The 24045-nt window shown below is 39.0% G+C and overlaps 2 protein-coding genes across 3 annotated transcripts in view; one reads left to right on the top strand and one right to left on the bottom strand.

The window, feature by feature from the left end:
- The window catches only part of EIF2AK4 (eukaryotic translation initiation factor 2 alpha kinase 4), a 40016-nt gene extending 21914 nt beyond the window's left edge, over positions 1–18102 (top strand). The window contains exons 22-39 of one of the 2 annotated variants that reach the window (XM_068400048.1): positions 526–601; positions 2702–2823; positions 4019–4068; positions 4162–4330; positions 4828–4944; positions 5645–5710; positions 6273–6443; positions 7049–7183; positions 7309–7416; positions 8182–8310; positions 9749–9835; positions 11164–11276; positions 12783–12841; positions 12994–13091; positions 14320–14388; positions 15004–15048; positions 16239–16363; positions 17573–18102. In XM_068400048.1, the coding sequence (XP_068256149.1) occupies positions 526–601; positions 2702–2823; positions 4019–4068; positions 4162–4330; positions 4828–4944; positions 5645–5710; positions 6273–6443; positions 7049–7183; positions 7309–7416; positions 8182–8310; positions 9749–9835; positions 11164–11276; positions 12783–12841; positions 12994–13091; positions 14320–14388; positions 15004–15048; positions 16239–16363; positions 17573–17627 (1794 nt within the window). In that variant the 3' untranslated portion in view covers positions 17628–18102. Of the gene's footprint in view, positions 1–525; positions 602–2701; positions 2824–4018; positions 4069–4161; positions 4331–4827; positions 4945–5644; positions 5711–6272; positions 6444–7048; positions 7184–7308; positions 7417–8181; positions 8311–9748; positions 9836–11163; positions 11277–12782; positions 12842–12993; positions 13092–14319; positions 14389–15003; positions 15049–16238; positions 16364–17572 lie in introns of those variants that run through there. The other variant, XM_068400049.1, reaches the window with a different exon arrangement.
- Positions 15809–22941, bottom strand: SRP14 (signal recognition particle 14). Its single transcript, XM_068400051.1, has 5 exons — positions 22800–22941; positions 22198–22270; positions 21350–21462; positions 20175–20207; positions 15809–19829 (listed from the first exon to the last, which is right to left on the bottom strand). Exons 1-5 carry the CDS (start codon positions 22821–22823, stop codon positions 19740–19742), a joined length of 333 nt encoding a protein of 110 aa, XP_068256152.1. The 5' UTR covers positions 22824–22941; the 3' UTR covers positions 15809–19739.
- Between the last annotated feature and the right edge of the window lie 1104 nt (positions 22942–24045).

Here is a 24045-nt window from a genome sequence, read left to right as displayed (position 1 = left end):
GGGTAAACTCAAACCGTGTTTGAGAGAATTGCATTACCTCATAAGATTAACCTTCACATTAGTTCCCATTTAAAGCTACAAATCTGTACTATGTGGGCTTGAATAACCACTTCCCGTTTGAACCTTACGTTCATTCTTCGGTGACGAAACGAGTGTTTGATTGTAGCAGCTAAAGCTTTAAGCTTCTGTCCCAATGATTACTTTCTTTACTCTGAATATCAGTCAAACTAATGGTACTTGCATCTGATTGCCAACAGAATGTGTTGCCTCTGATTGTTTTCTTCCCTTTCTAATCGTGGCAATCAGGTAATCCTCAGTTTCTCAACTCTTACATCTTTCTGAATCTAAAGAAATGCAAGGTAACACAGTACAATAATGCTTTGTATTGCTGTAGCTGTTTTTTATTATGTAAGCATTACAACTTATTATAATAGGACGAGATATTGGAATGCTTGTTGCCTATATTACATGGAGTGTTCACGGCATGTGAATTATATATGTACTTTTTATTTGTGATGGTTTCAGGGTAGTTTTTCTATTTGGGCAGCCAAGATACAGCAGCATGTATGTGAGATTGTCAGCCGGATATTTAAAAGACACGGTGGGTGTGTTTACAGAAATCGTTCATTTCCTTTTTCGTGATTGAATGGATTTAAGTGAATGGATTGGTTTTACTGCTATCATATGAGTCAGAAAGTATGTTCAGTAGTTGCATATCATTTGAAGTTTTACATTGTTTCTTGCTGTAATTTGGCATCGCAGTAATAGCCGTTAACTTCAAACATGAATGATTTAAATCTTCTATGGAAAGAACATTGAAAAATCTTAATTCTCTCTTCGAATGTATTTGGTGTGCTGATAAGTCTGTATGAGCTTTTAGAGGTAGGGAGTGTTACGTAAAATCTAGATGCAAATATAAGGCTAGCTCTGTAGTGAAAGACAAAGCATTCATGTAGCACAGTAACCTTTCTCTGAACCTAGCGAGAATGGGAATGGCCTCAAGAGTGTGGAAATAGAGCAAGTGTATAGTGCTACTTTCAGTGGTACTGCTCTTAGCAATGGTTTGCTGTTCAGGAACTTCCTGAGCCAGTGCTGGTGTCATGGTGCATAACAGTCTTTGATGGTTTTTCTTTCCAGGACTCTATCTAGTCATTTAATAGTATTTGCTTAAAATTAGTTTTTAAGAGAGGAAGAAAATTTATGCACGCGCTATCACATTTGAAATGTTATAAATGGTATTGTTTTATAGGCATTCATGATATTATTTTATATAAAAATAGATTTTTTAAAATAGAAACTCGGAGATTTCCTAATATATTGTTATATAAAGGGTCGTTAGACATTGGAATGGGCTGCCCAGGGAGGTGGTGGAGTCACCATCTCTGGAGGTATTTAAGAAAAGTCTGGACATGGCACTTAGTGCCATGGTCTAGTTGACATGGTGGTGTCAGGGCAATGGTTGGACTCGATGATCCCAGAGGTCTCTTCCAACCTGATTGATTCTGTGATTCTGTGATAATCTGATTAAGCATGATCAGGGTTTGGCAATACAAAAGAATGAGAAACTGAGAAATGCAAAGTCACAGAATCATAGAACAGTTTGGGCTGGAAGGGACCTTAAAGATCATCTAGTTCCAACCCCCCTGCCATGAGCAGGGACACCTTCCACTAGACCAGGTTGCTCAAATACCAGCACCATAGCTAGAATACAGCTTTGTTTATTTAATCGTTCATCAACAAATATTTGAGTTTAATAAAACTAAGCATTAGAAACTTATAGTTGTATCTCTTTCAGCATGAAATGTAAGGGAAAGACTAGATAGATGAGAGTCAAGTAGGGAGAAGTTAATTCCCCCCCATTTAAAGCTTGACAGACTTTGGAAAGTGTCAGCATTTTAGAGATTGAAATGTTTTCATTCTTTTGGAAAAAAAATGGGGTTTTTTGGATACGTATTTTTCCCATTAGATTGTATCTGCCATCTGTAATGGTGAGAAGCATTTCTTTGTTTTTGGGGCTGCTTTTTTTTCCTGATATAAATGCTTATGTTGAAATCTAATTGAAGACATGAGTAAAGCTTCTATAATAAAATAGCTGTTTTAGAATTAGTAGAGAATTTAAAAGACGAAAGTATTTTTCAATAATTAGTGATATTGTTGTTAATAGTAAGGTTTCAATGAAGATTGGATTTATACAGATAGATGGTTGCAAAATATAACCGGCAAAAAGTGGTATTTATAAGGTTTTAAAGTGAACCATAAACACTTCTAGTATGTTTTTGAGACACAGATGCAATATGCCTGAACAGTTTTTGTTGCCTATGGAAGTGCCTCTAGACCCAAACAGTACTACTGCTATCTGTAGAGTTTCTCATCTGTTTCGTATGCCTGCTTTTGTGAAGGGTGGTGTTTAAAGAGGGAGGGCAAGGTGAGGATTCTGCTGGGGCTGTGGAACTGGCAGTTCTCTGTTTCTCTGTGGATTGACTGCTGAGCCCAAGAAGTGTGCAAGATAGAACATCAAAGTTTGTTTGATGGCTTTCTTTAAACGGTGGAAGAGGAAAGTCTATTAAGGACACTTAAAATAATGTCATTTTTAAAAGATATTGGTTGAGATATCATACCCTGCAAGGTTGTTTATGAGCTTGTAAAAAGCAGATGCTACTTCTGAAATGGGAGATAATAGTATTTTACTGATTTTGTGCAGGAGCCATCAAGCTGCATACTCCACTGCTAATGCCCAGAAATAAAAAACTATATGAACATAATGAAGCTTCATATTTCATGGATCACAGTGGGATGCTGGTAATGCTTCCTTATGACCTCAGAGTAAGTAGTATCTCTGCAGGCAAAGCTGGGTTTGACGAGTGCTGTGGTGTTTGTAGATACCTTTGATTCAGTAGTCACAAATTTGCTTTAGGCTTGTACTTCTGACTGCTGAAGCAGTGTATCTTTCAGTGTCTGTTCTTGTATTCCTTAGTGCTGTACACCTGGTCTTGACAGCTGGAGCCCTGACCACATAGGAAAGAAATATACCTGACTTTTCTCTCTCTTTTCTTTTTTTTTTTTTTTTTAAATTTCCTTCCTCTTTTTTTTTTTTTTGTTGTTAACAAAAGTGAAAATAATGCCGTATTATAAATGTGATAGATGTCACTGCTGGGTTTTTTTGTTGTGTTTTTTTTTTCTTTCACATAATAAGAGATAAGACTTCCAATGACTTGTGAAAATTCTAATATTCCCTTCCCTTTCTTATTTATAAGTCCTTATAGAGAATGTAGGTAACCGGCTGCCCAGTTTTATGTTCCTCAAAACAGATGTTGTCAAGGATCATTCTGCTCTTGAGAGGAATTGCTCTTTGCACAGTTGAAATTTTACTGTCTGGGGTTTCTCTGTCACTACTACCCAATTATATGCAATGTTGGCCTAGTTAATTACCTTGCATTTAATTTAACACCTAAATGCTTTAAGTTCTGTATTTTTTGTTTATTATTGACAGTTAAAGAACATGACTTTTTATATTCCATTTCATTAATTTAAGGTCAGTTTAACTCACCGTTCCGTTGCATTTATAACATCAAGCTTTACCATATGATTCACAGTTAAGGATTTGTGCAGGATCTACAAAACTGATCTTTCTGTTGGAATTACTTGTTTTAGAAAATGTGTTGACCAAAAATTTATTAAAAAATACTCCTTTGTATATTTATGTAAACAGCAAAATACCTGTTTGTATATTTTAGTAGGCTCATAGTCAATTTATGATGCATTTTGCATGCGTTAGGGTAATTAAGAAAGGTCCTTGTGTCCTTCTCCAGGCTCTTCTAGGAACTTGTGGGGTGGGATGTTTTTATTCAAAATTTACAGCAAGGATGATTAGATTAATATTACCTGGCTAGGGCAAATAAAGCATTATTACAGATGTGAGAGTTACAAGTGTTACTGCACAGGAGTAATTCATACCCACTTTCAGAGTAGTCAGACTGAATGTTTTGTTTCAAGAACTTTCATGTATTTTATTTTTCAGATTCCTTTTGCAAGATTTGTGGCTAGAAATAACATATCGAACTTGAAAAGGTAAGGGACATAGAGATGAAGTTCTGCACAGATGCCATGCTTTATGACAGTGTCCACTGAAGTTGCTGATTCGTTCTTCAATGTTTCCTTTAGATACTGTATAGAGCGAGTTTTCAGACCTCGGAAGTTAGACCGCTGTCATCCCAAAGAGCTCCTAGAATGTGCATTTGACATTATTACATCTACTGGAAATAGCTTTTTGCCTATAGCAGAAACAATTTATGCTATTTCAGAAATCATTCAAGAGTTTTCAGTGCTACAGGTAGATTCTCTTAATCATCCCTTTTGCTCTCTTTTCCATCCTAAAATTTTAATCTAAGTAAATGTTTAGTCTAATGTGCTTAAAAAGGATAGTTCCTTTAACCTTAAGAAGTACAGAACTGTTTTCACATTTTATTGATAAGCAGTTATAGAACACTGTCATTTAAATCAAAAATATGTTTCATAGGTAAACTTAAAATGAAGCATAGCTTTGTGTGCAAAGGAAATACTAATTGAATCCTTACAGTGTCATTGAAATAACATCTGTCTTCTGTCGGGCAAGTGATTATTGTAGAATGGGACAAGCCTTGCCATTTTTAGTTCTAGATGGAAGGTAAGGTGGTGGAAGAAGAGGTCTGAAGTTAGTTTTCAACTATTATTACAAGTTTAGGAAACCTTTTTTTTTTTTTTTTTTAAGCAAAATGGAGTGCAAGTAAAACTTTTTTCCCCCCTCTTTTTCTTTCTTTCTTCCTTCCTCTTTTCTTTACCGTTTGTTAGGAAAGAAATTACAGTATTTACTTGAACCACACTGCCTTACTGAAAGCTATACTTCTGCACTGTGGGATACCAGAGGATAAACTTAATCAAGTTTACATCATTCTCTATGATGCTGTGGTAAGATATTAGTTATTAACCTAATCTCTGTAATCATTACTGTAGAGTATCTTATTTTGTGGAGCTATCTCTAAAAATTAGTAACAGTGCATTGCCAGCATAACAAGGATTATCCTGTTGATACATAAAAAGGCTGGCTATCTTTAGGCTGTAAACTTAATTACTTTTTTGTTATTTCTGGATTGGGATGTTTTAAGGTGATTTTTAAATGTGTATTTATGAGAGAATTATTCACCTGTATAATTAAGAACTGGTTGGCTATTCAAGAAAAACTTGTATCTTAATATCATGTTGATCTTTTCTACCTTATAGGCAGAGAAAATAGATGAAATTCATTTGAATAATTAAGGAGTGTTTAATTCTCAACAAAATGCCTTTTTTATTTCCTTTCATTTTATTCTTTTTTTCCCAATTTATTAATTTACATAAGCATTTCAGTATTTATGCAGAAGTGCTTTTCAACAAAGTTGGTATTTTTATACTTTTTGTTGCTTCTTGAAACCAAGCTGAATATGGCCTCACTACAAGATAGGCGGAAAATGTGTTATTTATTGGTTTTGTTCTTTTACAGTATTATTGCAGTTTGTAAATGCAACCTTTAATTAAAGGTATTGGAAAGTTGTGTTTTAATTCTTCTCAGCAATAGTATTTCTTTTGGTAACTCAGTTGTTGAATATGTTTGAATCTGTTTCTCTTGTAGACTGAAAAGCTAACTAAAAGAGAAGTAGAAGCCAAATTCTGTAATCTTTCTCTCACATCAAATAGTGTAAGTAATTTTAATTCAATGTTAGTTTCCCTGTAACTTGCCATGAGTCAGTAATATTTTATTTACTTTGCAATTTAATCAACTAGAGTAAGAAAAATAAACTGTTACATCTGCTGTTCAAAATAGGTCAGTCTTTTTGGAAGTGGTCTGATTTTGTTCTCTGTTCTCTCTGGAAGTCAGTGTTGCAACTGTCCATGTTTCTTTCTTCTTTTAAACATATTTTTCAGACTGTGGAAACAATTAAAGGGTAAATGGAATACCATACAGTGGTTATTTAGTAAAACAAACTGAGAGAAACTTAAAAAAAAAAAATGTCTGCAAATGTTGATGAATGTGCATAAAGAGTTGAGTCCAGTTAACTTCTGGACACCCTGATGAGAGTTGTGCCTGTCCATTCCTTTCCTCAGCTCACTAGGTAGAAACAGGCTGCTGGGCAAAACAAGCAAAAAAGGCAGATATTTTACTCACACCAAGTCAAATATTTTTCCTTTTTTTAGATGTGACCTATTATGGGCGCTGTCAGTAGTGCTACATATGTTTTTTATTTGATTTTTGGTTTTAGCTTTCTCGACTCTACAGATTCATTGAGCAGAAGGGAGAAGCAAGTAATGTTTTTCCATTTTTAAACACAATGATAAAACAAAAGCCAGGTGTGACTCAGCTGTTGAAGCATGGCATGAAGGATTTAGAGGAAATCATTGGTCTGTTAAAGCAACTTGGAATAAAACTTCAGGTTTGTAAAAAAGTCTTCTATAAATTAATGGATTTATAGGCTGCTGGGCCTTGTAATTTGCCAGGAAACAAAGTAATGACATTTTAGAATAGAAAAAACACAACAAAGTGTCTTCTGATGGCAAGTAATAATAATGGCATTGATATTTTTTTTTTTTATTTTTTTAAAAGACAAATTAGAAGAGTAAGACCTCTTCCAGTCAGAAGTGTATAGCTTAATTTCTGTCTGACACACACAGGTTTTTTTTTTTCAGCCAAGATTGAAGGCATTACCTAGATCTTGAAGGAATTTTAAATTTTGAAACCAACTATGAATATTTAAAAAATACAGAAAGCTGATTACTACTAACGGCCTCTCCTCTTCCACCTTCCTTGAGGCTTGCTGATTGGGTTTGGTGCTATAGGTCTCTTGGCATGCTTTAAGATTACAGCATGCCATTTCCTTATTTTTAATTGTATCTTAAATTTTTGGAGACAAGGAGTGTTTCCATATGTCTTCCTTATGTGAGAACAGTGTTTTCAATCCATAATGCTAATAGGAAATTAATTATATTAACTGGTAATATTGGTACAGGTCTTATACACATACTCATTTTTATTTTACAGGTTTCTATAAATCTGGGACTAGTTTACAAAATACAGCAGCACAATGGTATTATCTTTCAGTTTATAGCATACATCAAAAGAAGACAAAGAACTGTGCCTGAAATTCTTGCTGCAGGGGGCAGATACGATCATCTGGTATGTACTCATCTCTTTTAATGAATTTAGTTTTTTTTAAAAAACATGAAAAAATTAAAAACCTTTTTGACATTTTGCAAAGGTAACTATGTGGGTCTTCCATTTTGTTTTTGTCTTGTTTTGAGATTCCACAATTTAGAGGGCCGCAGACAGTAGGACCAGTTCCTTCAGCTGTTGGAGTCAGCATAGCTATAGATAAAATAACTGCTGCTGTTTCCAGTGTGGAGGATTCTGTAAGTCTATTTTTTGGGTGGTGGGGGTGTTTGTTTGTTTACTCCTGACAGTTCAGTAACCTAATTGTAGCCACAGATGGGCAAAAAATAAGATGTTCAGATGTGTTCCAAAATAATACCATACTGAAATAGACAGCAAACATCAAGATGACCTGTTTTCTTCTGTGTTTCTCTACACAGAGTTATTTAGTAAAATAAGAATTAAGGGAAGAGGGGATCTTCAGGTTTATACCCTTTTATTTTTACTTTAAATGGGACATTTTTCTCAGCTTGTGGATTGTTGCAGATGGAAGAGTACAACTGTAGATACTTAGCTAGTAAGTGTTACTTCACCTCTACCACTTCTCCCTTTATAAAAATATAGAAGGTGGAGATCAAAGGAAACTTAAGAAAATTTACTACTTTGTACAATGTCACACAATTTCACTTGGTTGTGCAATGTGTATTTTATTAACTTTTCTTTATAAGAATAAATCAACATTGCTAAGCAGAATGGAAAGGAAAGAACAGAATAGTTAGGATACTTAGCAAGCTGAGGCTGTGCAGATGCTTTTTGTCAAAAGATTACGCTTCAGCAACTTTCAGATATGCTTAGGTAGATTGTGGCTCTAAAAAGAGGTAGAGCTAACTCCTTTTTTTTTCAGCTTAGTGCATTTTGAAAAACATGAGTATATTTATCCTTCTTTGTTACTTTAACTGCCTTATGAAGGGGAAAAGGTGGTCTTGTGGCTAATATTGTACGCCTTGTTTTTACTTTCCGTTCAGGTTTCTGTCAGCTCGTGTGACCTGCTGGTTGTAAGTGTTGGTCAGATGTCCATGGGTAGAGCTATCAATATTGTTCAGAAACTCTGGACTGCAGGAATTCCAGCTGAAATAATGTATGACTGGTCCCAGGTAGAATTTCTGTCTCCATGTGTTAACTATATTGTTGTTCTTTAAGATTAGTGCAGCCTGAGACCATCCTTTTTCAATTTTTTTCTAGTTTTTATTGAGTTACAGAGTGTGGAGTCCAAGGCCTACTGAAATCAAGAGGGAGAGTTGCATAATGAATTTAAAACGAGGCCAGTTATCTCCGATTAACTGAAGTGAGGATGCTCAAAGCAGAAGCATATTTTGTACCAGTGAGGGCAGTAAATTTTCCTTTCAATGAGGGTGGAAAGTAGGATCCCTGAATTAATAAGTTAATCCTTAATAAAGGGCAAGTCAGGAACAGAAAAGTAGCATCAACTTTTAAATATATCCAGATGGCTGAAGACTATTAGGCTCAGAGGGAATATTGACATCATTCTACTGTTAGAAACACAGTTTAGTGAACTGAGCTACGAGATACGCTATAGGGTCCCCATGTAGTCCCTGGAGAGATGTATGGTAGGAAGGAGAAAGAGTGGCAAGCTGAGTTGTGCTCTTTTTTCTCCAGTTGAAGCCAAGCAGACCTTTAATCACTACTACCTCACTGGACTAGTGAGTCACATGACAATGCTGAAGTACCTTTTAATAGTGGTGGCACTTACCTGAGGATTATGAGAGTCTGGTTCACCTTTAAATATGCCAGTTGATGACTAACAAAAGAAACACTGTGGAGTTGCCCATTCAGAGTCATGTGCTGCAGAACAGTTTAGAGCTCACTCACTTAATTGGCTGACTTTTTTTGTAACCTTTTGCCGTAACATTTCCAAGGGTTTCAGTTCCTCCAAACTGAAAAAAATCCATATCATTATGCTTTTTCTGTGATCAACCTGGGTTCTCTTCTTGCAGTTCTTAAGGAATGAAGATTTGATAGTTTTTGCCTCTGTCTAATGCCTGTCCTGCAGCCCACTGCTAAGTCAGCATAGCAAGCCCTTCAGTAAGCTCAGCACCGAGAATGATGTAAGTCAGCCTCAGATTTACACGAAATCCAGCTGCAGTCAGCTTTCATGACAGAGTGCCAGTCATGCAAAACTGAGCTATTACTGAAAGCTGCAGACAGTGGGGTGGTAACTGTTTGATTGACACTAAATAGCAAATTTTTACAGTTATCTAGACCCTGCACTTCTAGATGCAGCTAGCCCTTCCATGTGGGAACTAGGACTGCAGAGCCTAGGCATTCTCCCTGTCTAGTGTAGATTTAGATTTCAATTTTTAAGGAGCATTAGGTGGATAAATGTATGCGTAATGAAGTTTCACCTTCTGGACTTGTTAATAAAGCTTTCCTCACTCAGAAGCTTATATGATGAGTGTAACTGCTGCATATCAAGTTACTTTAATTAAGGACATGAGACTCTCATTACTTAAGTGATCATTTTATAATCTGTCAAATTTCTGTCCCATTCCCTTTTCCCTCTTCCCATTTTAGTCCCAGGAAGAACTGCAGGAATATTGCAGATGCTCTGGGATTACGTATGTGGCTCTTGTGTCAGATAAAGAAGGAAGCCATGTGAAGGTAAGTGTGGGACCAGAGGGTGCTCAATCGTATTTCATATTTATAATCTGTTGTTCTGCATTTCTTTTTTTTTTAAGATCATGATTATTTTCAATAAAATATTGAAGTAGATGGAATTCAGGTAAATACAGTTTCAGTTGCTAAGTAGTAGAAGTTTCTTCTAAAGAAGCCTGCTTTTTATCCCTCCGTAACGCTGTTATTCACTGGCCTCATTATTTAGGCAAGTCCAAAAACTAGTACAAACGTTGCTCGACTTTGAGTCATCTGTGTCTTTAAGTGGAAAAAGGTTTCTGTTGTCTTTGATTTCTTTTAATCTACAAAATGAATTAGTTGACTCAGTCATCTTTCCAGTTGACAGCTTTTCATGTTACAAAACAAAAACTAAAACATAAATCCATGTAGTTCAAACGGCCAGAGTCCGAACCACGCTCCTCATCTCTGTAAGCTAAAGTTAGGATGGAAAGACTGGACTGTGTCACAACATGAATTACCACCTTCTGTGCTCTGCAGCCTGTGGTTCTGGTACCTCTTTAGAAGTTAAAAGTTTTAAAATATTCTTGATTCTGGACCATTAGAAAAAGATCATTATTCTTTGAATAAAGTTTCATTCTTTAAAAAAAGTAATCATTTGACAGCATCTGGTGTGGCCATGTTACCTAGCCAATGTGCATTAGTAAAATATTTTTCACTTGTTATTTACTCTCCTTGTTATTGTAACAGAGATAGCAAATAGCTGTGCAATAACTGTGTGAACAAGTAGATTTTGATGATGAGAATGTGATATATCAATGTCTTCCACAAGACTATTACAGAGCATTCTTTTAACTGTGGCTTTATTGGAGCAAAACCAACAAAGAACATGCCAGTGAGGTGAATGGTGGTGTTACAGATTAATCTCTTCCCAGTAAAGATGGAGCAGATATTATAAGTTTTGAACATTTGAGTCTAACTCTTGAAAATTGAAAGGCAAGTCTTATTCCAACATAATTCTTTAACTAAAAAAAAAAGCCCAAAACCAAATATGCTTTCATTAATATGATATTTGCACCTATAAACCATTCTGTTAAAAAATTAATTATCACGTATTAAATACAAGTAGTCAAGCTAGTTTAAGCTTTGGGAATGCAGAAGAAATTAGTTGGTTGGGGGGGGCGGGGAATCTAATCAGAGATTTAATTGGCAGTGATTGATTGGTAATAATGATAGCTTCCTCCCTTTGACTGCTTCAACTTTAATGGGTGAATAATCCAGTTTGGTTTTGATTAAATTTGAGAAGTTTATTCATGTGGCATTTTAACAACTTTAAGAACCACTGAACTACATCATAGGTGAAATCCTTTGAGAAAGACAGACAGACGGAGAAAAGAATTTTAGAATCTGACTTAGTAGATCACCTGATCCAGAAACTGAAAACTAAAATCTGTGACGAAAGATGTAGTAGGTAAGTAGCATAACATGTCAATGCGAATAGTCAAAATCAGAAATGAATGTATGTTTTAATGAAATAATTCTAAGATATACTCAGTTAAACCTTGATTTTATTCGATAAAGACTAAGAGCTTTGCTGAATTTCTTTTGAGGGGAAAAGAAAGCAAAAAGCTTGGTTTAGAATTTTATTGAGATTAAGGAAGAGACTGATTTCCCTAGCTACTGTTACATTCAAACATCCATAGCGCTTCATAAATTAAAAGGCCACGCGGTTATCTAGCTGAAATGCTACTAGAACACCAGTAGTGTTTGTATGACAGGAGTGCCTGCGAGTCCCCGTTACTGAGCAGAAGTCCATTACATTCATGTGCTGTGTAATCAAAGAACTAAAGCAGCAAATCCCTTTCATTCTGAGGCAGTGTTGATATAGTAAAAATGAAAGTGTAATTGTAGCATACCTGTATGCTTTGGCTGGCACAAGTGAAAGCAACGCCTGGCAAAGACTCAGGGTACACAGCAACACCCCATCATCCTGTCTTTGTTAAAATGACTATTTATTGTCACCAATAGAAGTTAGTACGGAAATCATAGGGGAGGCTGCAGTCACACCTGTGTGCATAAGCAGTATAGCTGTTATTCACACATATCCCTTTGTAAATATATAATTATACACACATATGTATGTATGTACTGGCAGCAGGAACAGACATGGTTTATTCACGCAAAGTAGAATTCAGAAATTAACAAATTTGATGTACGTAGTATTTCTGAGTAGACTTAACAATAAAGGAAATCGTTAGGCTGAGAAATGCTTAACTCAGGCAGTAGTTTGTGGAGGTGGTTAGCATCTCCTGCTACCCACCTCTTCATTCTCCTTTTTTTGGCCTCAGCCAGTCTTGGCATTTACTTTGCAACTAACCTGATTCTCATGTGTTTTGTCACAGATCTACAGCATCTATTAAGAAGCTGTGAAAGAACTTAATTCTTTCTGAAAGTTAGCTTATTTCTAGATCCTGAGAACAGAATATAGAAAAACCCATATTTGGCAATAATAAACAGAGAAATGCCATAACTGTGATTGTAATAACACTGGCAGATTTCTTTGTTAATGAACCCTGAATGTCAAAAGTAAAGGGATCCGAACTATTTATTGAAAGCTTCTTTGAATATGTGTGATCCTAAGTATAAATATCATTGATACTTTAGCATTATCTCACAGAAACTTGTAAGAAGTTGTAGATTAAATTAATAATTTAGAGATAATATTCTTGTAATATATTCTAGTATTAGGATCTAAATCACGCTTGCATGATGGGGAGCACATTTTAATGTAATTTTGTATGATCTCGTGTCTATTCTAGAATAGATCTAATCTGCAGATATGTGCTGGGAAGTCTCCATAAATTTCTTTATTTGTTGGAATGAAATAAGTATGTTTATATGATAATCTGAAATCATGTATTATTTCAGTATTTCTTCATTACTGTAAATTTGTTTCCCTGTCTTTGTTTATTTTTAGAGAAACCTCAGATAATCTTTCAGTACCAAATCAAAAGGGATCATTTACTAATATTTCAGGTATTTAGTCTCTAGTTATAGAACATACAAACTGTTTCTCTTTCTGCTGAAGAACTGTTTTATAAGAAATTGTGAATTTGTGAACTTTCTGTTTCTTGCTACTTCTTGTATAAAGAAAGGGTATAATCTAAAACTATATGTTTGCATTTTAGGTGCATTTGAATCGCATGGAACTCTTGTAGTGCCTAATGTTACTGTTATAGCTCCTGAAAAATTATCTGCCAGTGCCAGGCGGCGTCAAGAAATTCAGGTACAAACACATCAAATAAGTATTAAGAAGTGATCCTTCAAAGTCATGGAAAGATAAAATTCATATTTTCACTATCGCCTAAGTTACAGAAATACATCCTGTTTGTTCTTTATTTATAAAATAGACTACGAACAACACAAAAGGCTGAAGGCAAAGACCACCTTTTTAATATTCTGGATCTTGGGGATTATCTGTGACATTGTCGTGGCTCAGCCATCGTTGTGCATATATTAGAAATCTTATTTTAGAAGGAACCATGGTTCTGGAATTTTCTTTTTTTTTTTTTTTAATAAATGCTGAAGTGTGTTAAAGGTGCAAGTTCACCATACTTCTAACTTACGTTTGTAACAGATGCTCTATGTATTTCATTATGTTGTCTCAAACTAAAGGCCTAAGAAAAAATTGCAGATTTAAAAAAAAAAAAAGCACACAAAAAAAACCAACCAACCCTGCCTAAAGTGTGATGTTATAATAATGTAGAAAAGATTAAATGATGCTAGAAAGAAATGTCAGTTTGCTCGTTTAGGATTATTGGCTTCAAGATATTTAAGAGTACATGGTAAAACAGAACTGTAATCTTACCCCTTTTCAGTCCAAATCGGGGTGTGCAACAAAAAAATCCCTCCTATAAATAGTTCTCGGAACCCAAATAAAGCACTGGATGCTGCTCTCTGAGCTTTGAGCTACAGACTTGCTGTTTTCAGGTTTTTAATATACAAAAGCACCTTTCCAAGGTACAAAAAACAATGTAGTGCAAGATTGCAACTACATTTATAAAGTGCTACCTTTGCAGGATTACTGTCTTGCTCTGGAAGAAATTGGCATGACCCGTACTTTAATTTGGCTTTCAAATCAGTCGTCCTTCTTCAGCTAGAGATGATTCACTGCATCCAGTCACAGGTTCTCAGATTCCTCTGAAAAGTTACCTAACACCCAGAAACAGAAAGGCAATTTTTAACTACATATGCGAGAATTCACGTTGTCTTTACCATTGCTGCAAGAGTGGCTCAGCCCCAGTCTCCTTCCTGTCCACTCATCAAGGACTATTGTGGAATTGTCACTGAAAATTATATTAAATGTGAATTTTAGTTTAAATATGTTGTAGTTCTACATCTTGTGTTAGAAGCAGCCTCTTCTGTTCTCATCATGTATGAAATGGAAAATAAGTATTCCCAACTGGTGTCACAGAAGCAGTCTTATTTTACTTTCGCCCATCTTTTGTTGCCAGGTGCAAACAAGACTTCAGACATTCATTTCTAGCCTGCAACAGAAAACAAGTGAGATTGAGATTTTAGCAGTAAGTATTTGGCAGAAGCCTGAATAATTTCAAAATCTTGATTGAATTGGATGATGCAGTTGCTATCTGGAACAAACTACTGCCAATAGCCTCGCTTGCTAGATACTAAATGAACCAAACTTCTGGTTAAATAAGACCCATAGCATGTTTCTTTAATACTTGAAAAGTATCTCAAATTGTGTGTATTGGACAGTTGTACAGAACAAAATTTAACAAGTATTTAGTTGTAAATTCTTAAGCTGTACTTATGCTAACTACTGTTGTAGATTTAATAACTTGTTCCTGCTAGATTTGCTTTTACATTTAAACCAACATGGTTTGTTATATGGCTTTTAGACTTTGCTGACTGTGTCACAAAGGACTTGAAAATGGTATATGCCTTTCAGGAAACATACTGCCTATTTGCTTACGCCTGTTTGGAACTTTCCATAATGGAATCTGTCATGAAGAGTTTGTTTAAAATGCTTAAAACCTGGGTAAATTCCCAGTTCTATCAGCACAAATGCTTCTGTGGAAATCAAAAAGTCTGACTCACTTCAGTATAGCTAATCTCTAGTTGACAAACCAGTAACAGAAGAACTGTTAAGTATTGATTTCTTGATTATATTTTTACAGGTAGATCTGCCAAAAGCAACTGTGATACACTTCTTATCATTAGAGGTAAGCAATTAAGTATTGTCATAAAAACCCTAATTGAACAATAGATGATAAAATTCTGTTCCTAACAAAGTGGAATGTAAAATTCACCCACTGTAGTTTTTCTCCTTCAAGGAGTTTGAATTAGGTTTTGAAACTTGAAAGGATTTTTTTATCCAAGGAGCTTGACTGAGGTTAGAAAAAACTTTTTAAAAGTCAAATGCCCAAGTTATGCAAGACCCCAGTAGGAAGTCTGAATCCAGAGCTCTGGGTTTTTTTCCGAAGAATAGCTAACTGAAATTGCGTCTTACTGCTCATTTTCAGAAACCAATAAGCATTAATAGCAGTTTCAACAAAGGTGTTTCTTGAAGCTGTTAATGAAGGAGGACCCAAAATACAGAGGCAATTGTTTTGAGTACAGTAGCCAAAACATGTCTTAGTGAAGCCAAGATAGAAAGGGGATGTAGAATTATTATATTGACACCTTTAACAACTCGGAACTGCTCGATGAGGGGAAAAAACCCACTGAAGACAAAGCTCTTTCTTTCTGCCAACAACAGCAGTAGCTTTAAAGTCAGAAGTTCTTACTAGAGAGGTGGACGCCTCCCCACCCTCCAAAAAAACAAGCTCAAGCATGGCATCCGGCCTGGAAGTGGATTTAGTACTTCCATACCTTATGTCTGCTGCTCTGAAGCAATGCTTGTCTGGTAATCAGACCCCAGTGAAACACTTGAAAATATTTTCAAAATACTTTAGCTCATCCAGTCAATCCAGATCATGGAGATAGTTTTATCACCTTTTAATTTAAATAAAACAACAACAACAACAACAAAACAAAAAAACCACAAAACCAAAAAGAAAAACCCACACGCTATCAGTTCATATCATTCACTTTTGGCCACTGTTACCCCACAGTTCTCATATTCTATGCAGCATTGGGAGACTGATAAGAGCCCCTTTCATTGCTTACATCTTTTTATCGCTGAACTGTGTTAAGAAACTGATCACTAAATTCTTAATACATTTTCTTAAAAAAAAAAATTTTAAAAATCAAGTTGCACATGTTGTTTATATGAATTTGGTTTGAAACCTGTTTAATTAAGGAGCATAGACATGACACAATGTTCAGAAGATTGAATCTTATCGGGAGATGTATTTCCTTCATGAGAGAATGTAAGACACTATCATAATTCCTTGTCAATTTTTTTTCTTAGTTTGATGGAGACAAACAAGCCTTTGATGCTGCTGTGAGACAACTGATGTCACGATGGCCAAAACAGAGATGTTCATACTTACAAGCAATTTGTGATGAAATTTACAGTATCAAAATGGAAAAGAGGTAAATTTGTTAAGCTCTTCGGTACATAAAACATCTCAATTATTTCTGCGTTCAAACTTTACTAAATAAGCTGCTCTTAATTTGTCCTCCCCTTCCTCTCTCCCTGAGGAAAAAAGAAATATTCAGGAAATGTGGATAGTTCTTTGAGTACTATGGGAAGAGTTAACTGGTCATCTAATCCTCACTTGTGGTAAAATGTAAACTCTTGGCCATGTAAATTCTTCATTTTTATAAGCCTTTTCAAGAAATTCTAAAATGTATTCTGTTATCTCATTTGCTGCTTTGTTCATAAAACTGAATAGCAAACAACTATATACATTCAGGTATATTGCTATTCTACTACATAGTAACCCTCTTTTCTCATGGGAGGGACTCAGCTTGCCTTTTAAAAGTCATGAGCACATTTAATTCCTCCTCCTTTGAAGGAATACGATGGGAATCTGGCACAGCTGACAGACTGCCCAGCTTTAAGCAAACACGACGCATGCTGTCCCAACACGTACAGTAAAGCCCCTTTCTGTTTTCTAAGCATAAAAACATTTATGTATGTTCAACTCATCGTCTCCTTGTTGGATTCTAGCAAGGCTGAAACAGGCAGTCTGGGCACATGCAGTTTTAAGCCTCTAATTTTCAACTCTTGCATGTACTGGTACAGTTAAGTGAGACCCTGGGTATTCATGTCCTGTTGTGGGTTTCATTTATAATACGTTTTCTTAAACCTGTGTTCATCTTGAAGGTACTACTTAACCTTTAAATGAGACTAAAAATTGACTTCGATTCCTTTTTCTTAGAGATGCACCAAAATTGCTTCACATTTGCTATTGTTTACTTAAAGCAACTAAATATCAAGTGAAACTTTTTTTTTCTTCCTGTGGCTTGCAAGGCTGTGAGCAGCAGAACCCAGTTACTACATACAAATAATATTCCATACAATGTTGGGTGTGAATATAATGTAGTCCCTGACAAAGTCCTCCTTTCCCATTTGATGCCTGCACACAGAACATGGCTCAGCCATAAGCCTTCAGATCACTGAATGAAAACTAAACAGGCTAGATAAAGAGACTAAAGGGGAAAATTGCAGTCACAGCCAAATGAACTAGAAGACTTACTGCTTTTCTATGGAGTCTTTGCTGAGGTTTGCCACAGGTGTTGTAGCTTTCGAACCTGCAGTTTCAAAGTTTAAAAATTCTCTTTTCCTTCCCTCTGCAGGGTTCCTGCACTTATCTTGTACAGTTACCGAGACGAATACAAGGTTTTGTTTTAGTGCTTAAAGCATCTTTTATGGGATGCTTCTACTAACAGACAACAGTGTTCTGTCAAAAGGAATTTCAAAAAGCTATAATAATGCAAGACAGGCAACTAATGCCTTTTTGTGTGTCCAGACTGAATTTCACGTGTAATATAAAACTGTAAATTTATGTCAAAAAGTGGAAATAAATGTTTTATAGGCAATTAAGGAGCAAATCTGACTATAGCCACAGATAATACGTATTATCATGTAATTCTTGCCCCTTATGCCGCAAAAGAGATTATCAGCTGCGCAGGTGTAAAACAACTTTCAGTAGTTTACGTTTCAGAATGCCTTTTATGTCAACATGCAACAGTAGTACTGAAATGAAAAACTCAGTTCAAGGATGAGAGAGGATGAAATATCTTCAACTTTAACAAACTGTTTTAAACTTTTTTGAAGAAGTGTTTTTATGTAATAAAAGGTTTGGCTACTGAGCCTTCTTGCAATATGTATTACAAGCTTTTTGTTTTTTTTTTTTAAACATACTGTTTTAATTTCTGTGTGAAAGATGGTAGATTTCACACTGAGAAAGTTGTTGCAAACCTGGCTGCCTATGCTTGTCCTGCCTGTACTTTTGCATTCAAATCAAGCAGCAGCTTCCTTGGAGATGATACAAGATCCGATACAGGAAAAACGTGTTTCAGACCTAAAGAACTCTTTTAAGGGAAACAGTAACCTGCACATGCTAGGGGCATAACCAAAGGCTTGAACTAGCTTTCTTCACATGGGTTGTCAGATTAAGTTTGAATTTAAAGTCATAGTAATCATGGAAATCTTATAATTATCTTCTTGAAGCTAAACTGTAACACAACCCCATCAGCAAAAGTGAAGCTGAGCAGATCTAAAGATGAGTTACAGCAGCCCTAGTTAACTACGCATTATATTTCACATCAAACTACTTAATTGTAATACTGGAGTGAATATGCAGAAAAGTTAGGCATTTCTGGGAATGTACTGGTGTTTACCCTCCCTCCCCATCTGGTACCTTCTGTTTAAGCAGGTTACTCCTGTTTCTTTCTCTAACTCAAATGATTGCCTTTTGCACTCCAGGCTCACTGCATTAAGAAATACCTACTTCCTTTTTCTGCCCTTTTCCTGTAGTAAAGAGGAGGGCAAAGTTACACTATGTAAAGAGGTAACTTTAAAGACAAACCCAAGAACTTCTGAGAACTGTGAAAGTTGTAACAGCAACAAAGTAGCACCAGGAACTTCAGTCCTAAAGGCACAGATAACAGTACCATTCCTAGCCATTCAGCAAGACAAGTCACATCAGTCATTACAACCACATCCATTTCTCGTGTTTAATAGGAACAATTACATATTCACCTTTTACATCTGCTCATAGGAAGGAGCTACTTAAAGATGTGAAGTATAGGAAAATTCAAATCCATGAATATACTGAAGGATGAAGCTTAAAAAAAAATTTAGGTGACATGAGCATTTTTAAGCCATGTCTGAAGGGAATATGATGCAGTCCTGCCCTCCCCCCACCCTGAGACAGGGTCAGCACAGCTGGATCAGCATGGAGCAAAGGCACAGCTGTCTGGCTCTGCAAGAGCTCAAGCATTGTGATGGCTGCCTTAGCGGTATCTGCACTGTATCATGTAGACATGTCCCTCAAAATAAGAAACAGGAAAGCTGCTGTTTCTGATAAGTTGGCACCCACTTTCCCTAGTTGGCACCCACTTTCCCTAGTACTACTGAGGCTTATCTATAAAACTGGGCATCTGTCAATGAGACTCCTGCTCCAGTCTTACTTTGCTCCTGGTACGGTGCATTTCTCTTCACCCTGTGTTACCCCCCAAACAGGTTTTACACTGCCTGCTTATATAATACAAAACAGCAGTATAAGTACAAAACTAGTTGGCAGCTGAGTGTAAAGCTTTCAGTACAACCCTGTAAATATTCCTGCCATACAACAATCCACAGAAAAGCACCTTCTGTTCTCAGTTTAAACAAAAGTACTGATCACATCCCAGTAGCTTGCTGGAAGGAAAGCCAAAGACAAGTGGTAACTCAAAAAGAAATGGACTTTGCTTTGAGTAAGGGTCAAGTCTGTTACAGTGATGGTAGGACGCTGTTCCATCACTGTGTTGCTTTACTCTTCTTGTTTTTGCTTTTCTTGTCTTTTTTCTTCAAGCCATCCATGTTAGCTCTCAGCAAATTTGAATATGCCTGAAACAACAATTGGAACCATTAAGAGAACAAATACTGAAGTGACAGTATACTAGAGAGAACATTTTACATATTGCTAATAGATAGGTATCTGCATTTTCTCAGGTAGAAAATCATGCTCTTAAACCCTACATGGGAAAACTATTGTTTCTAAACTAATGCAGAAAGTTAGATAATATACAATGGGATGTTTTTTTAAAACAAATACAGATAGATGGGGTAGTCTAAGGTTAATCTGTATGCCAGCTCAGCACCGAATCAAGCGATTCACAGCTGTCCAGTGCTTCCTACTGACCACTCCCCAGTACCTACAGAAAAGGAAGATAAAAGGCATACAAAACTTACCATCTGGAATTTATTTACTTCCTTTGAGCTCACCTACAAAAGTAATACTAGAGGTTAGCCAAGAAAACACTGGCTTCTGTTACAAACCAAGTATCAGTACATGTTTTCCCACCAGTACCCATTTAGTCTTTTTAGCAGCAGTTGGATCAACTGCTGACATTCAGTGGTAGGTAGGTTGTACTGACATGTCATTGACGTCACTGATTTAGAAAACTGAAAGCACTCCTTACTCAATTTAACAAAATCCTCTGGAGGCCATTCGTCCCAAATCTGTGTGTTCTCAAATGGGAAGAATGTGAAGAAACATTCTAAGGAACGTGTAAGGCCATAAAAATATGTTGCAGCCCAGATTCTCTCAACTATTTCTCAAAATAACATTTTTCCTTGGGTTACATCACAGAGCTGAAGTCAGATAAAGCCTTTCCCAATCTCTCATTCAAAGTAAACACACATCAGGTTTTCAACTTCTAGTTAACATTTCCTGAAATACAAATAGCTTGTAAATGAGACAAAAAAAACCCAGGTATGCTAAGCAAGATGAAGGCTTAGAAGAGTCTGCCCATGCCCACATGTTCTTGCCAGGGAACAAGGATCCCTTTCCTACTGTTTCACAGCCTGGGAACATTCAGTTCTTTTCTGGGTTGTAATAACCTTCAGTAATTCCATCGAGGTCTATAGGAAACTACCTCTTTGTCACCTGAGGCTTGAGTGTAGGTGTGCAGGACCTTTCTTCTCCTTGGAGCCACGCCATTTGTCCTCATGCTGCAGGTTCCCTGTCTGTCCTGTGTCCTTCTGCCCATGTCTCTAAAAGCAGTTTCCCCCTTCTCTCCAAACGATTTCACCTGACTCAGAACACAACAGCCAAGGCTGCTGAAAGCAGGCAAGATCCCTTTCTCCTGTCCTGCAATACCATCCTGAGGCAAAATCTAGCATACAGAGCAAAACTATAAACTACTGTCCCATCTTTAATGCTAAGCGTAAGCATTAAGACCAGGTAAGTGTAACACTTCAACATCCCAAGTTCAGCTGTGTGTTCAGCTACCATATGGTTTCTCTGGAATTAAGAGGGTAGTTCTCATGAAATTCATGTAAAGACAAATTTCACTTAAAATACAGGGCATTAAATAAAAGACAAGTAGGGCCACTAATCTTCCTAACCCAAAGCTGTCACTTACCACTGTGCTAATTTTCTTCTTTCCATCAGTTGCTCTTAGAAGACACTTATTGTCTGCTGGTTCAAAACTTTCTACATGGCCTTTACGTGGGACTGGTTTTGTTCGGCCATCATCTGTATTGAAAGAGAAAGTTTATTCATATTTCACTAAAATCACCACATGCCTCTTGACGTGAGATGTTAAAAATTGCTCATAAGGAGATCAGTAAAACACCTCGGAAGTTAAGGTCATCTGAACTGACATCACTGCCAAATTGTTCACAGACCCCTTCCTCTGTAACTCCAGAAGGTCTGCTCCATAAACTACCTCTGCCAGGAAGAAAATGTAAATCCCTCCCCTGACACGCTGCTTCAGCAGCAGTGTGTTTTAAATGCATGTCAAACTGCAGCCTGGGAGACTTGACTTCTCAAGTAGTGCCAGCTAGCCAGAAACCAGAAAAACATAAACACACAAAAGCAACACTAATTCTCCTTTTATAGAAGTCTAAGGATTTCAATTATTTCTTAATAATTAGAAAGTCACAGAATCACAGAACGGTTAAGGGCTGGAAGGGACCTCATCTAGTCCAACCCCCTGCCAAAGCAGGTTCACCTAGAGCATGTTGCACAGGGTCACATCCAGGTGGGTTTTGAATATCTCCAGAGAAGTCCCAATATTTCCTGCAGTTTGAAATACAGTCTTACTTCAAGGTTATTAGTACTGCAGCTGAGATGATTGATTTGTCTATATGACTACTCTTGTTTTCAGACACTCTGAATTACAACTGTATCTTTTAAAATACATGCTAACAACAGTGTAAGTTTGATTTAAACGAACACCTCTAATCCAGTAACACACTTAAAACTTACATTTCTTCAGCGTTATGAAAACACTCCCCGAAGTCCTGCACTTTTGGAAGAGTCTGGTAAGCTCTGTCAGGAACTGCAAAAGAGAGACCCATCCGTGGATGGAGGCCACCACGCAGGCCTTCGTTTCTCCTCCCTGTGCAGCCCTGCGGCCCGCTGCCCGGGGCGCAGCCCCTGCCTCGCCCCGCCGGCGCTGTTACCGCAGGCCGGGCTCCCCCAGCTCCGCGGGAAGAAGCACCGAGGAAAGGAGAACTCCCGGTTTTCCCCACACTGAAGCTGTAGGACACGAGGTCCCGGCTGGGGACGGCGCAGCCCGAGGTTCTGCCTCCGGAAAACGAGCTCTAAACCGCCCAGACCCACCGCGGCCCCAGCGTAGCCGCCCGCCCTCCCTCCCTCGCCCCCTCCCTCCCTCGCCACAGCGATGCTCGCCACCTCCCACGCCGCCGGGGCAGGCGAGGGGACGGCCCTGCGCGGGCCTAGCGCTCCCCGGGGCCTTGCGGGGCCTCCCTCCCACCGCCGCCGGCACAGGGCACACCCCAGGCGGCCGGTGACCAGCCTGCTCCCCGGGGGCGCCCGCGGCCCCGCCGCCGCCCGGGCCGCCCTACCTGCTCGCTCTCCAGCAGCACCATCCTGCACCTCCCGGCCGGAAACGCCGCGCGCACCCACGGGCGCACGCGCACCACGGCACGAGGCGGGCGCACGCGCACCACGGCACGAGGCGGGCCCGCGCCCGCGGCCACGTCCGCAAGCCGCCAGCGCCGCTGGAAGAACCGAGCGGGGGGAGAGCGCCTCGCTCGGAGGGGGCGGGGGGCGGCGGCGAGGCCCCGCCCCGCGCAGGGCAGCGCCACGTCAGCCCCGCGCGGCCGCCGCCCGCCCCGCCCCGCCTGCCCTGTGAAGTGGGTGTGGGCTCGGGCCCGCCCCGTGCCCAGCGCCGCGTCACTGTCCTGCCCCGGGGGAGGAGTGGCCGGTCCCTCATCCGAGACGAGCATCAGGCCGGCGGGAAAGGGCCCAGCTCTGTGGCGCTCCGCTCCGGCCGGCGCTGCATCCACCGCGGTTATACACCCACCCCCCCCCCCCCCGCTATGCCCCCGCGGGTGTCCGGTAACGGCCGCGGTGCGGGGTTTTCCCCAGGCAAACACCCCGTGTGCCCGCAGCCTGAGGAGCGGCACCAAGAGTTCAGCTCCTCCTCCAGCGCCGCGTTACCCGGCAGGCCCGTGGCTGCCTCACCCGGGCGGCCGCTCCCCGCGACCTCACGTCACGCGCCGGCCGGGACGCGGGTCTGAACCCCGGCCGGCGGGTAGCGCTCGGTGTGCCCGCGGGTGGCTGCGCCCGGCCTGCCGGCAAGCGGGACGCTCGCCTGGCGCCGCACAAATGGCAGGGGCGGGCGGTGGTGACCCGGCTGTGGCTCCCTGCTTCCCGTTCCTTGGAGCGGGGGCCTCGGCGTCCGCAGGCGCCGGGAGCGGCTCCCGCGCCGCCGCGTTGGCTGCGCGTGAACACAGAAGTGCAGCTGCCCGTCACCTCCAGCGCAGCGCTGAAATGGCTGCTGCGAAGGGCCCTGCGCAGTTCGAGTGGCTGAAGGCTTGGAGGGTGAAGGGTGGGATCTGAGACGAAATGAACAAGACCGCCAGATTTGTACAAGACACAGCAAAGAGGAAACCAGCATCTGGGTGGGGCGAGAGGGCATTTCACACCCGTAATCCTTGAAGCTCCTGAGGGGCAGGTTGTGGAAAGGGGGAGTTTTCTGTCAGGCACAGGTTAGTTGATCTGGGAACACACAGAAGTCGCATTCGATCTAGTGGCTTTTCATGTTTGTCACTAGGAAGACTGATTTCTTTTTTCCTCCACGGACCT

Source organism: Nyctibius grandis, chromosome 4 (genome assembly GCF_013368605.1).
Source record: "Nyctibius grandis isolate bNycGra1 chromosome 4, bNycGra1.pri, whole genome shotgun sequence".
Classification (NCBI taxonomy): Eukaryota; Metazoa; Chordata; class Aves; order Nyctibiiformes; family Nyctibiidae; genus Nyctibius; species Nyctibius grandis.
Note: the sequence above shows the minus strand (reverse complement) of the source record. Positions and strands in the feature narration are given on the sequence as shown.

What these genes read in the sequence shown, in the direction of transcription:
- SRP14 (XM_068400051.1), bottom strand. Translation starts at nt 22,823, where the DNA reads ATGGTGCTGCTGGAGAGCGAGCAG. An exon ending in TTTCATAACGCTGAAGAAAT is followed by an intron (nt 21,463 to 22,197) that starts GTAAGTTTTAAG and finishes CTTTCAATACAG; the next exon opens with ATGATGGCCGAACAAAACCA. An exon ending in AAGTAAATAAATTCCAGATG is followed by an intron (nt 19,830 to 20,174) that starts GTAAGTTTTGTA and finishes TTGTTGTTTCAG; the next exon opens with GCATATTCAAATTTGCTGAG.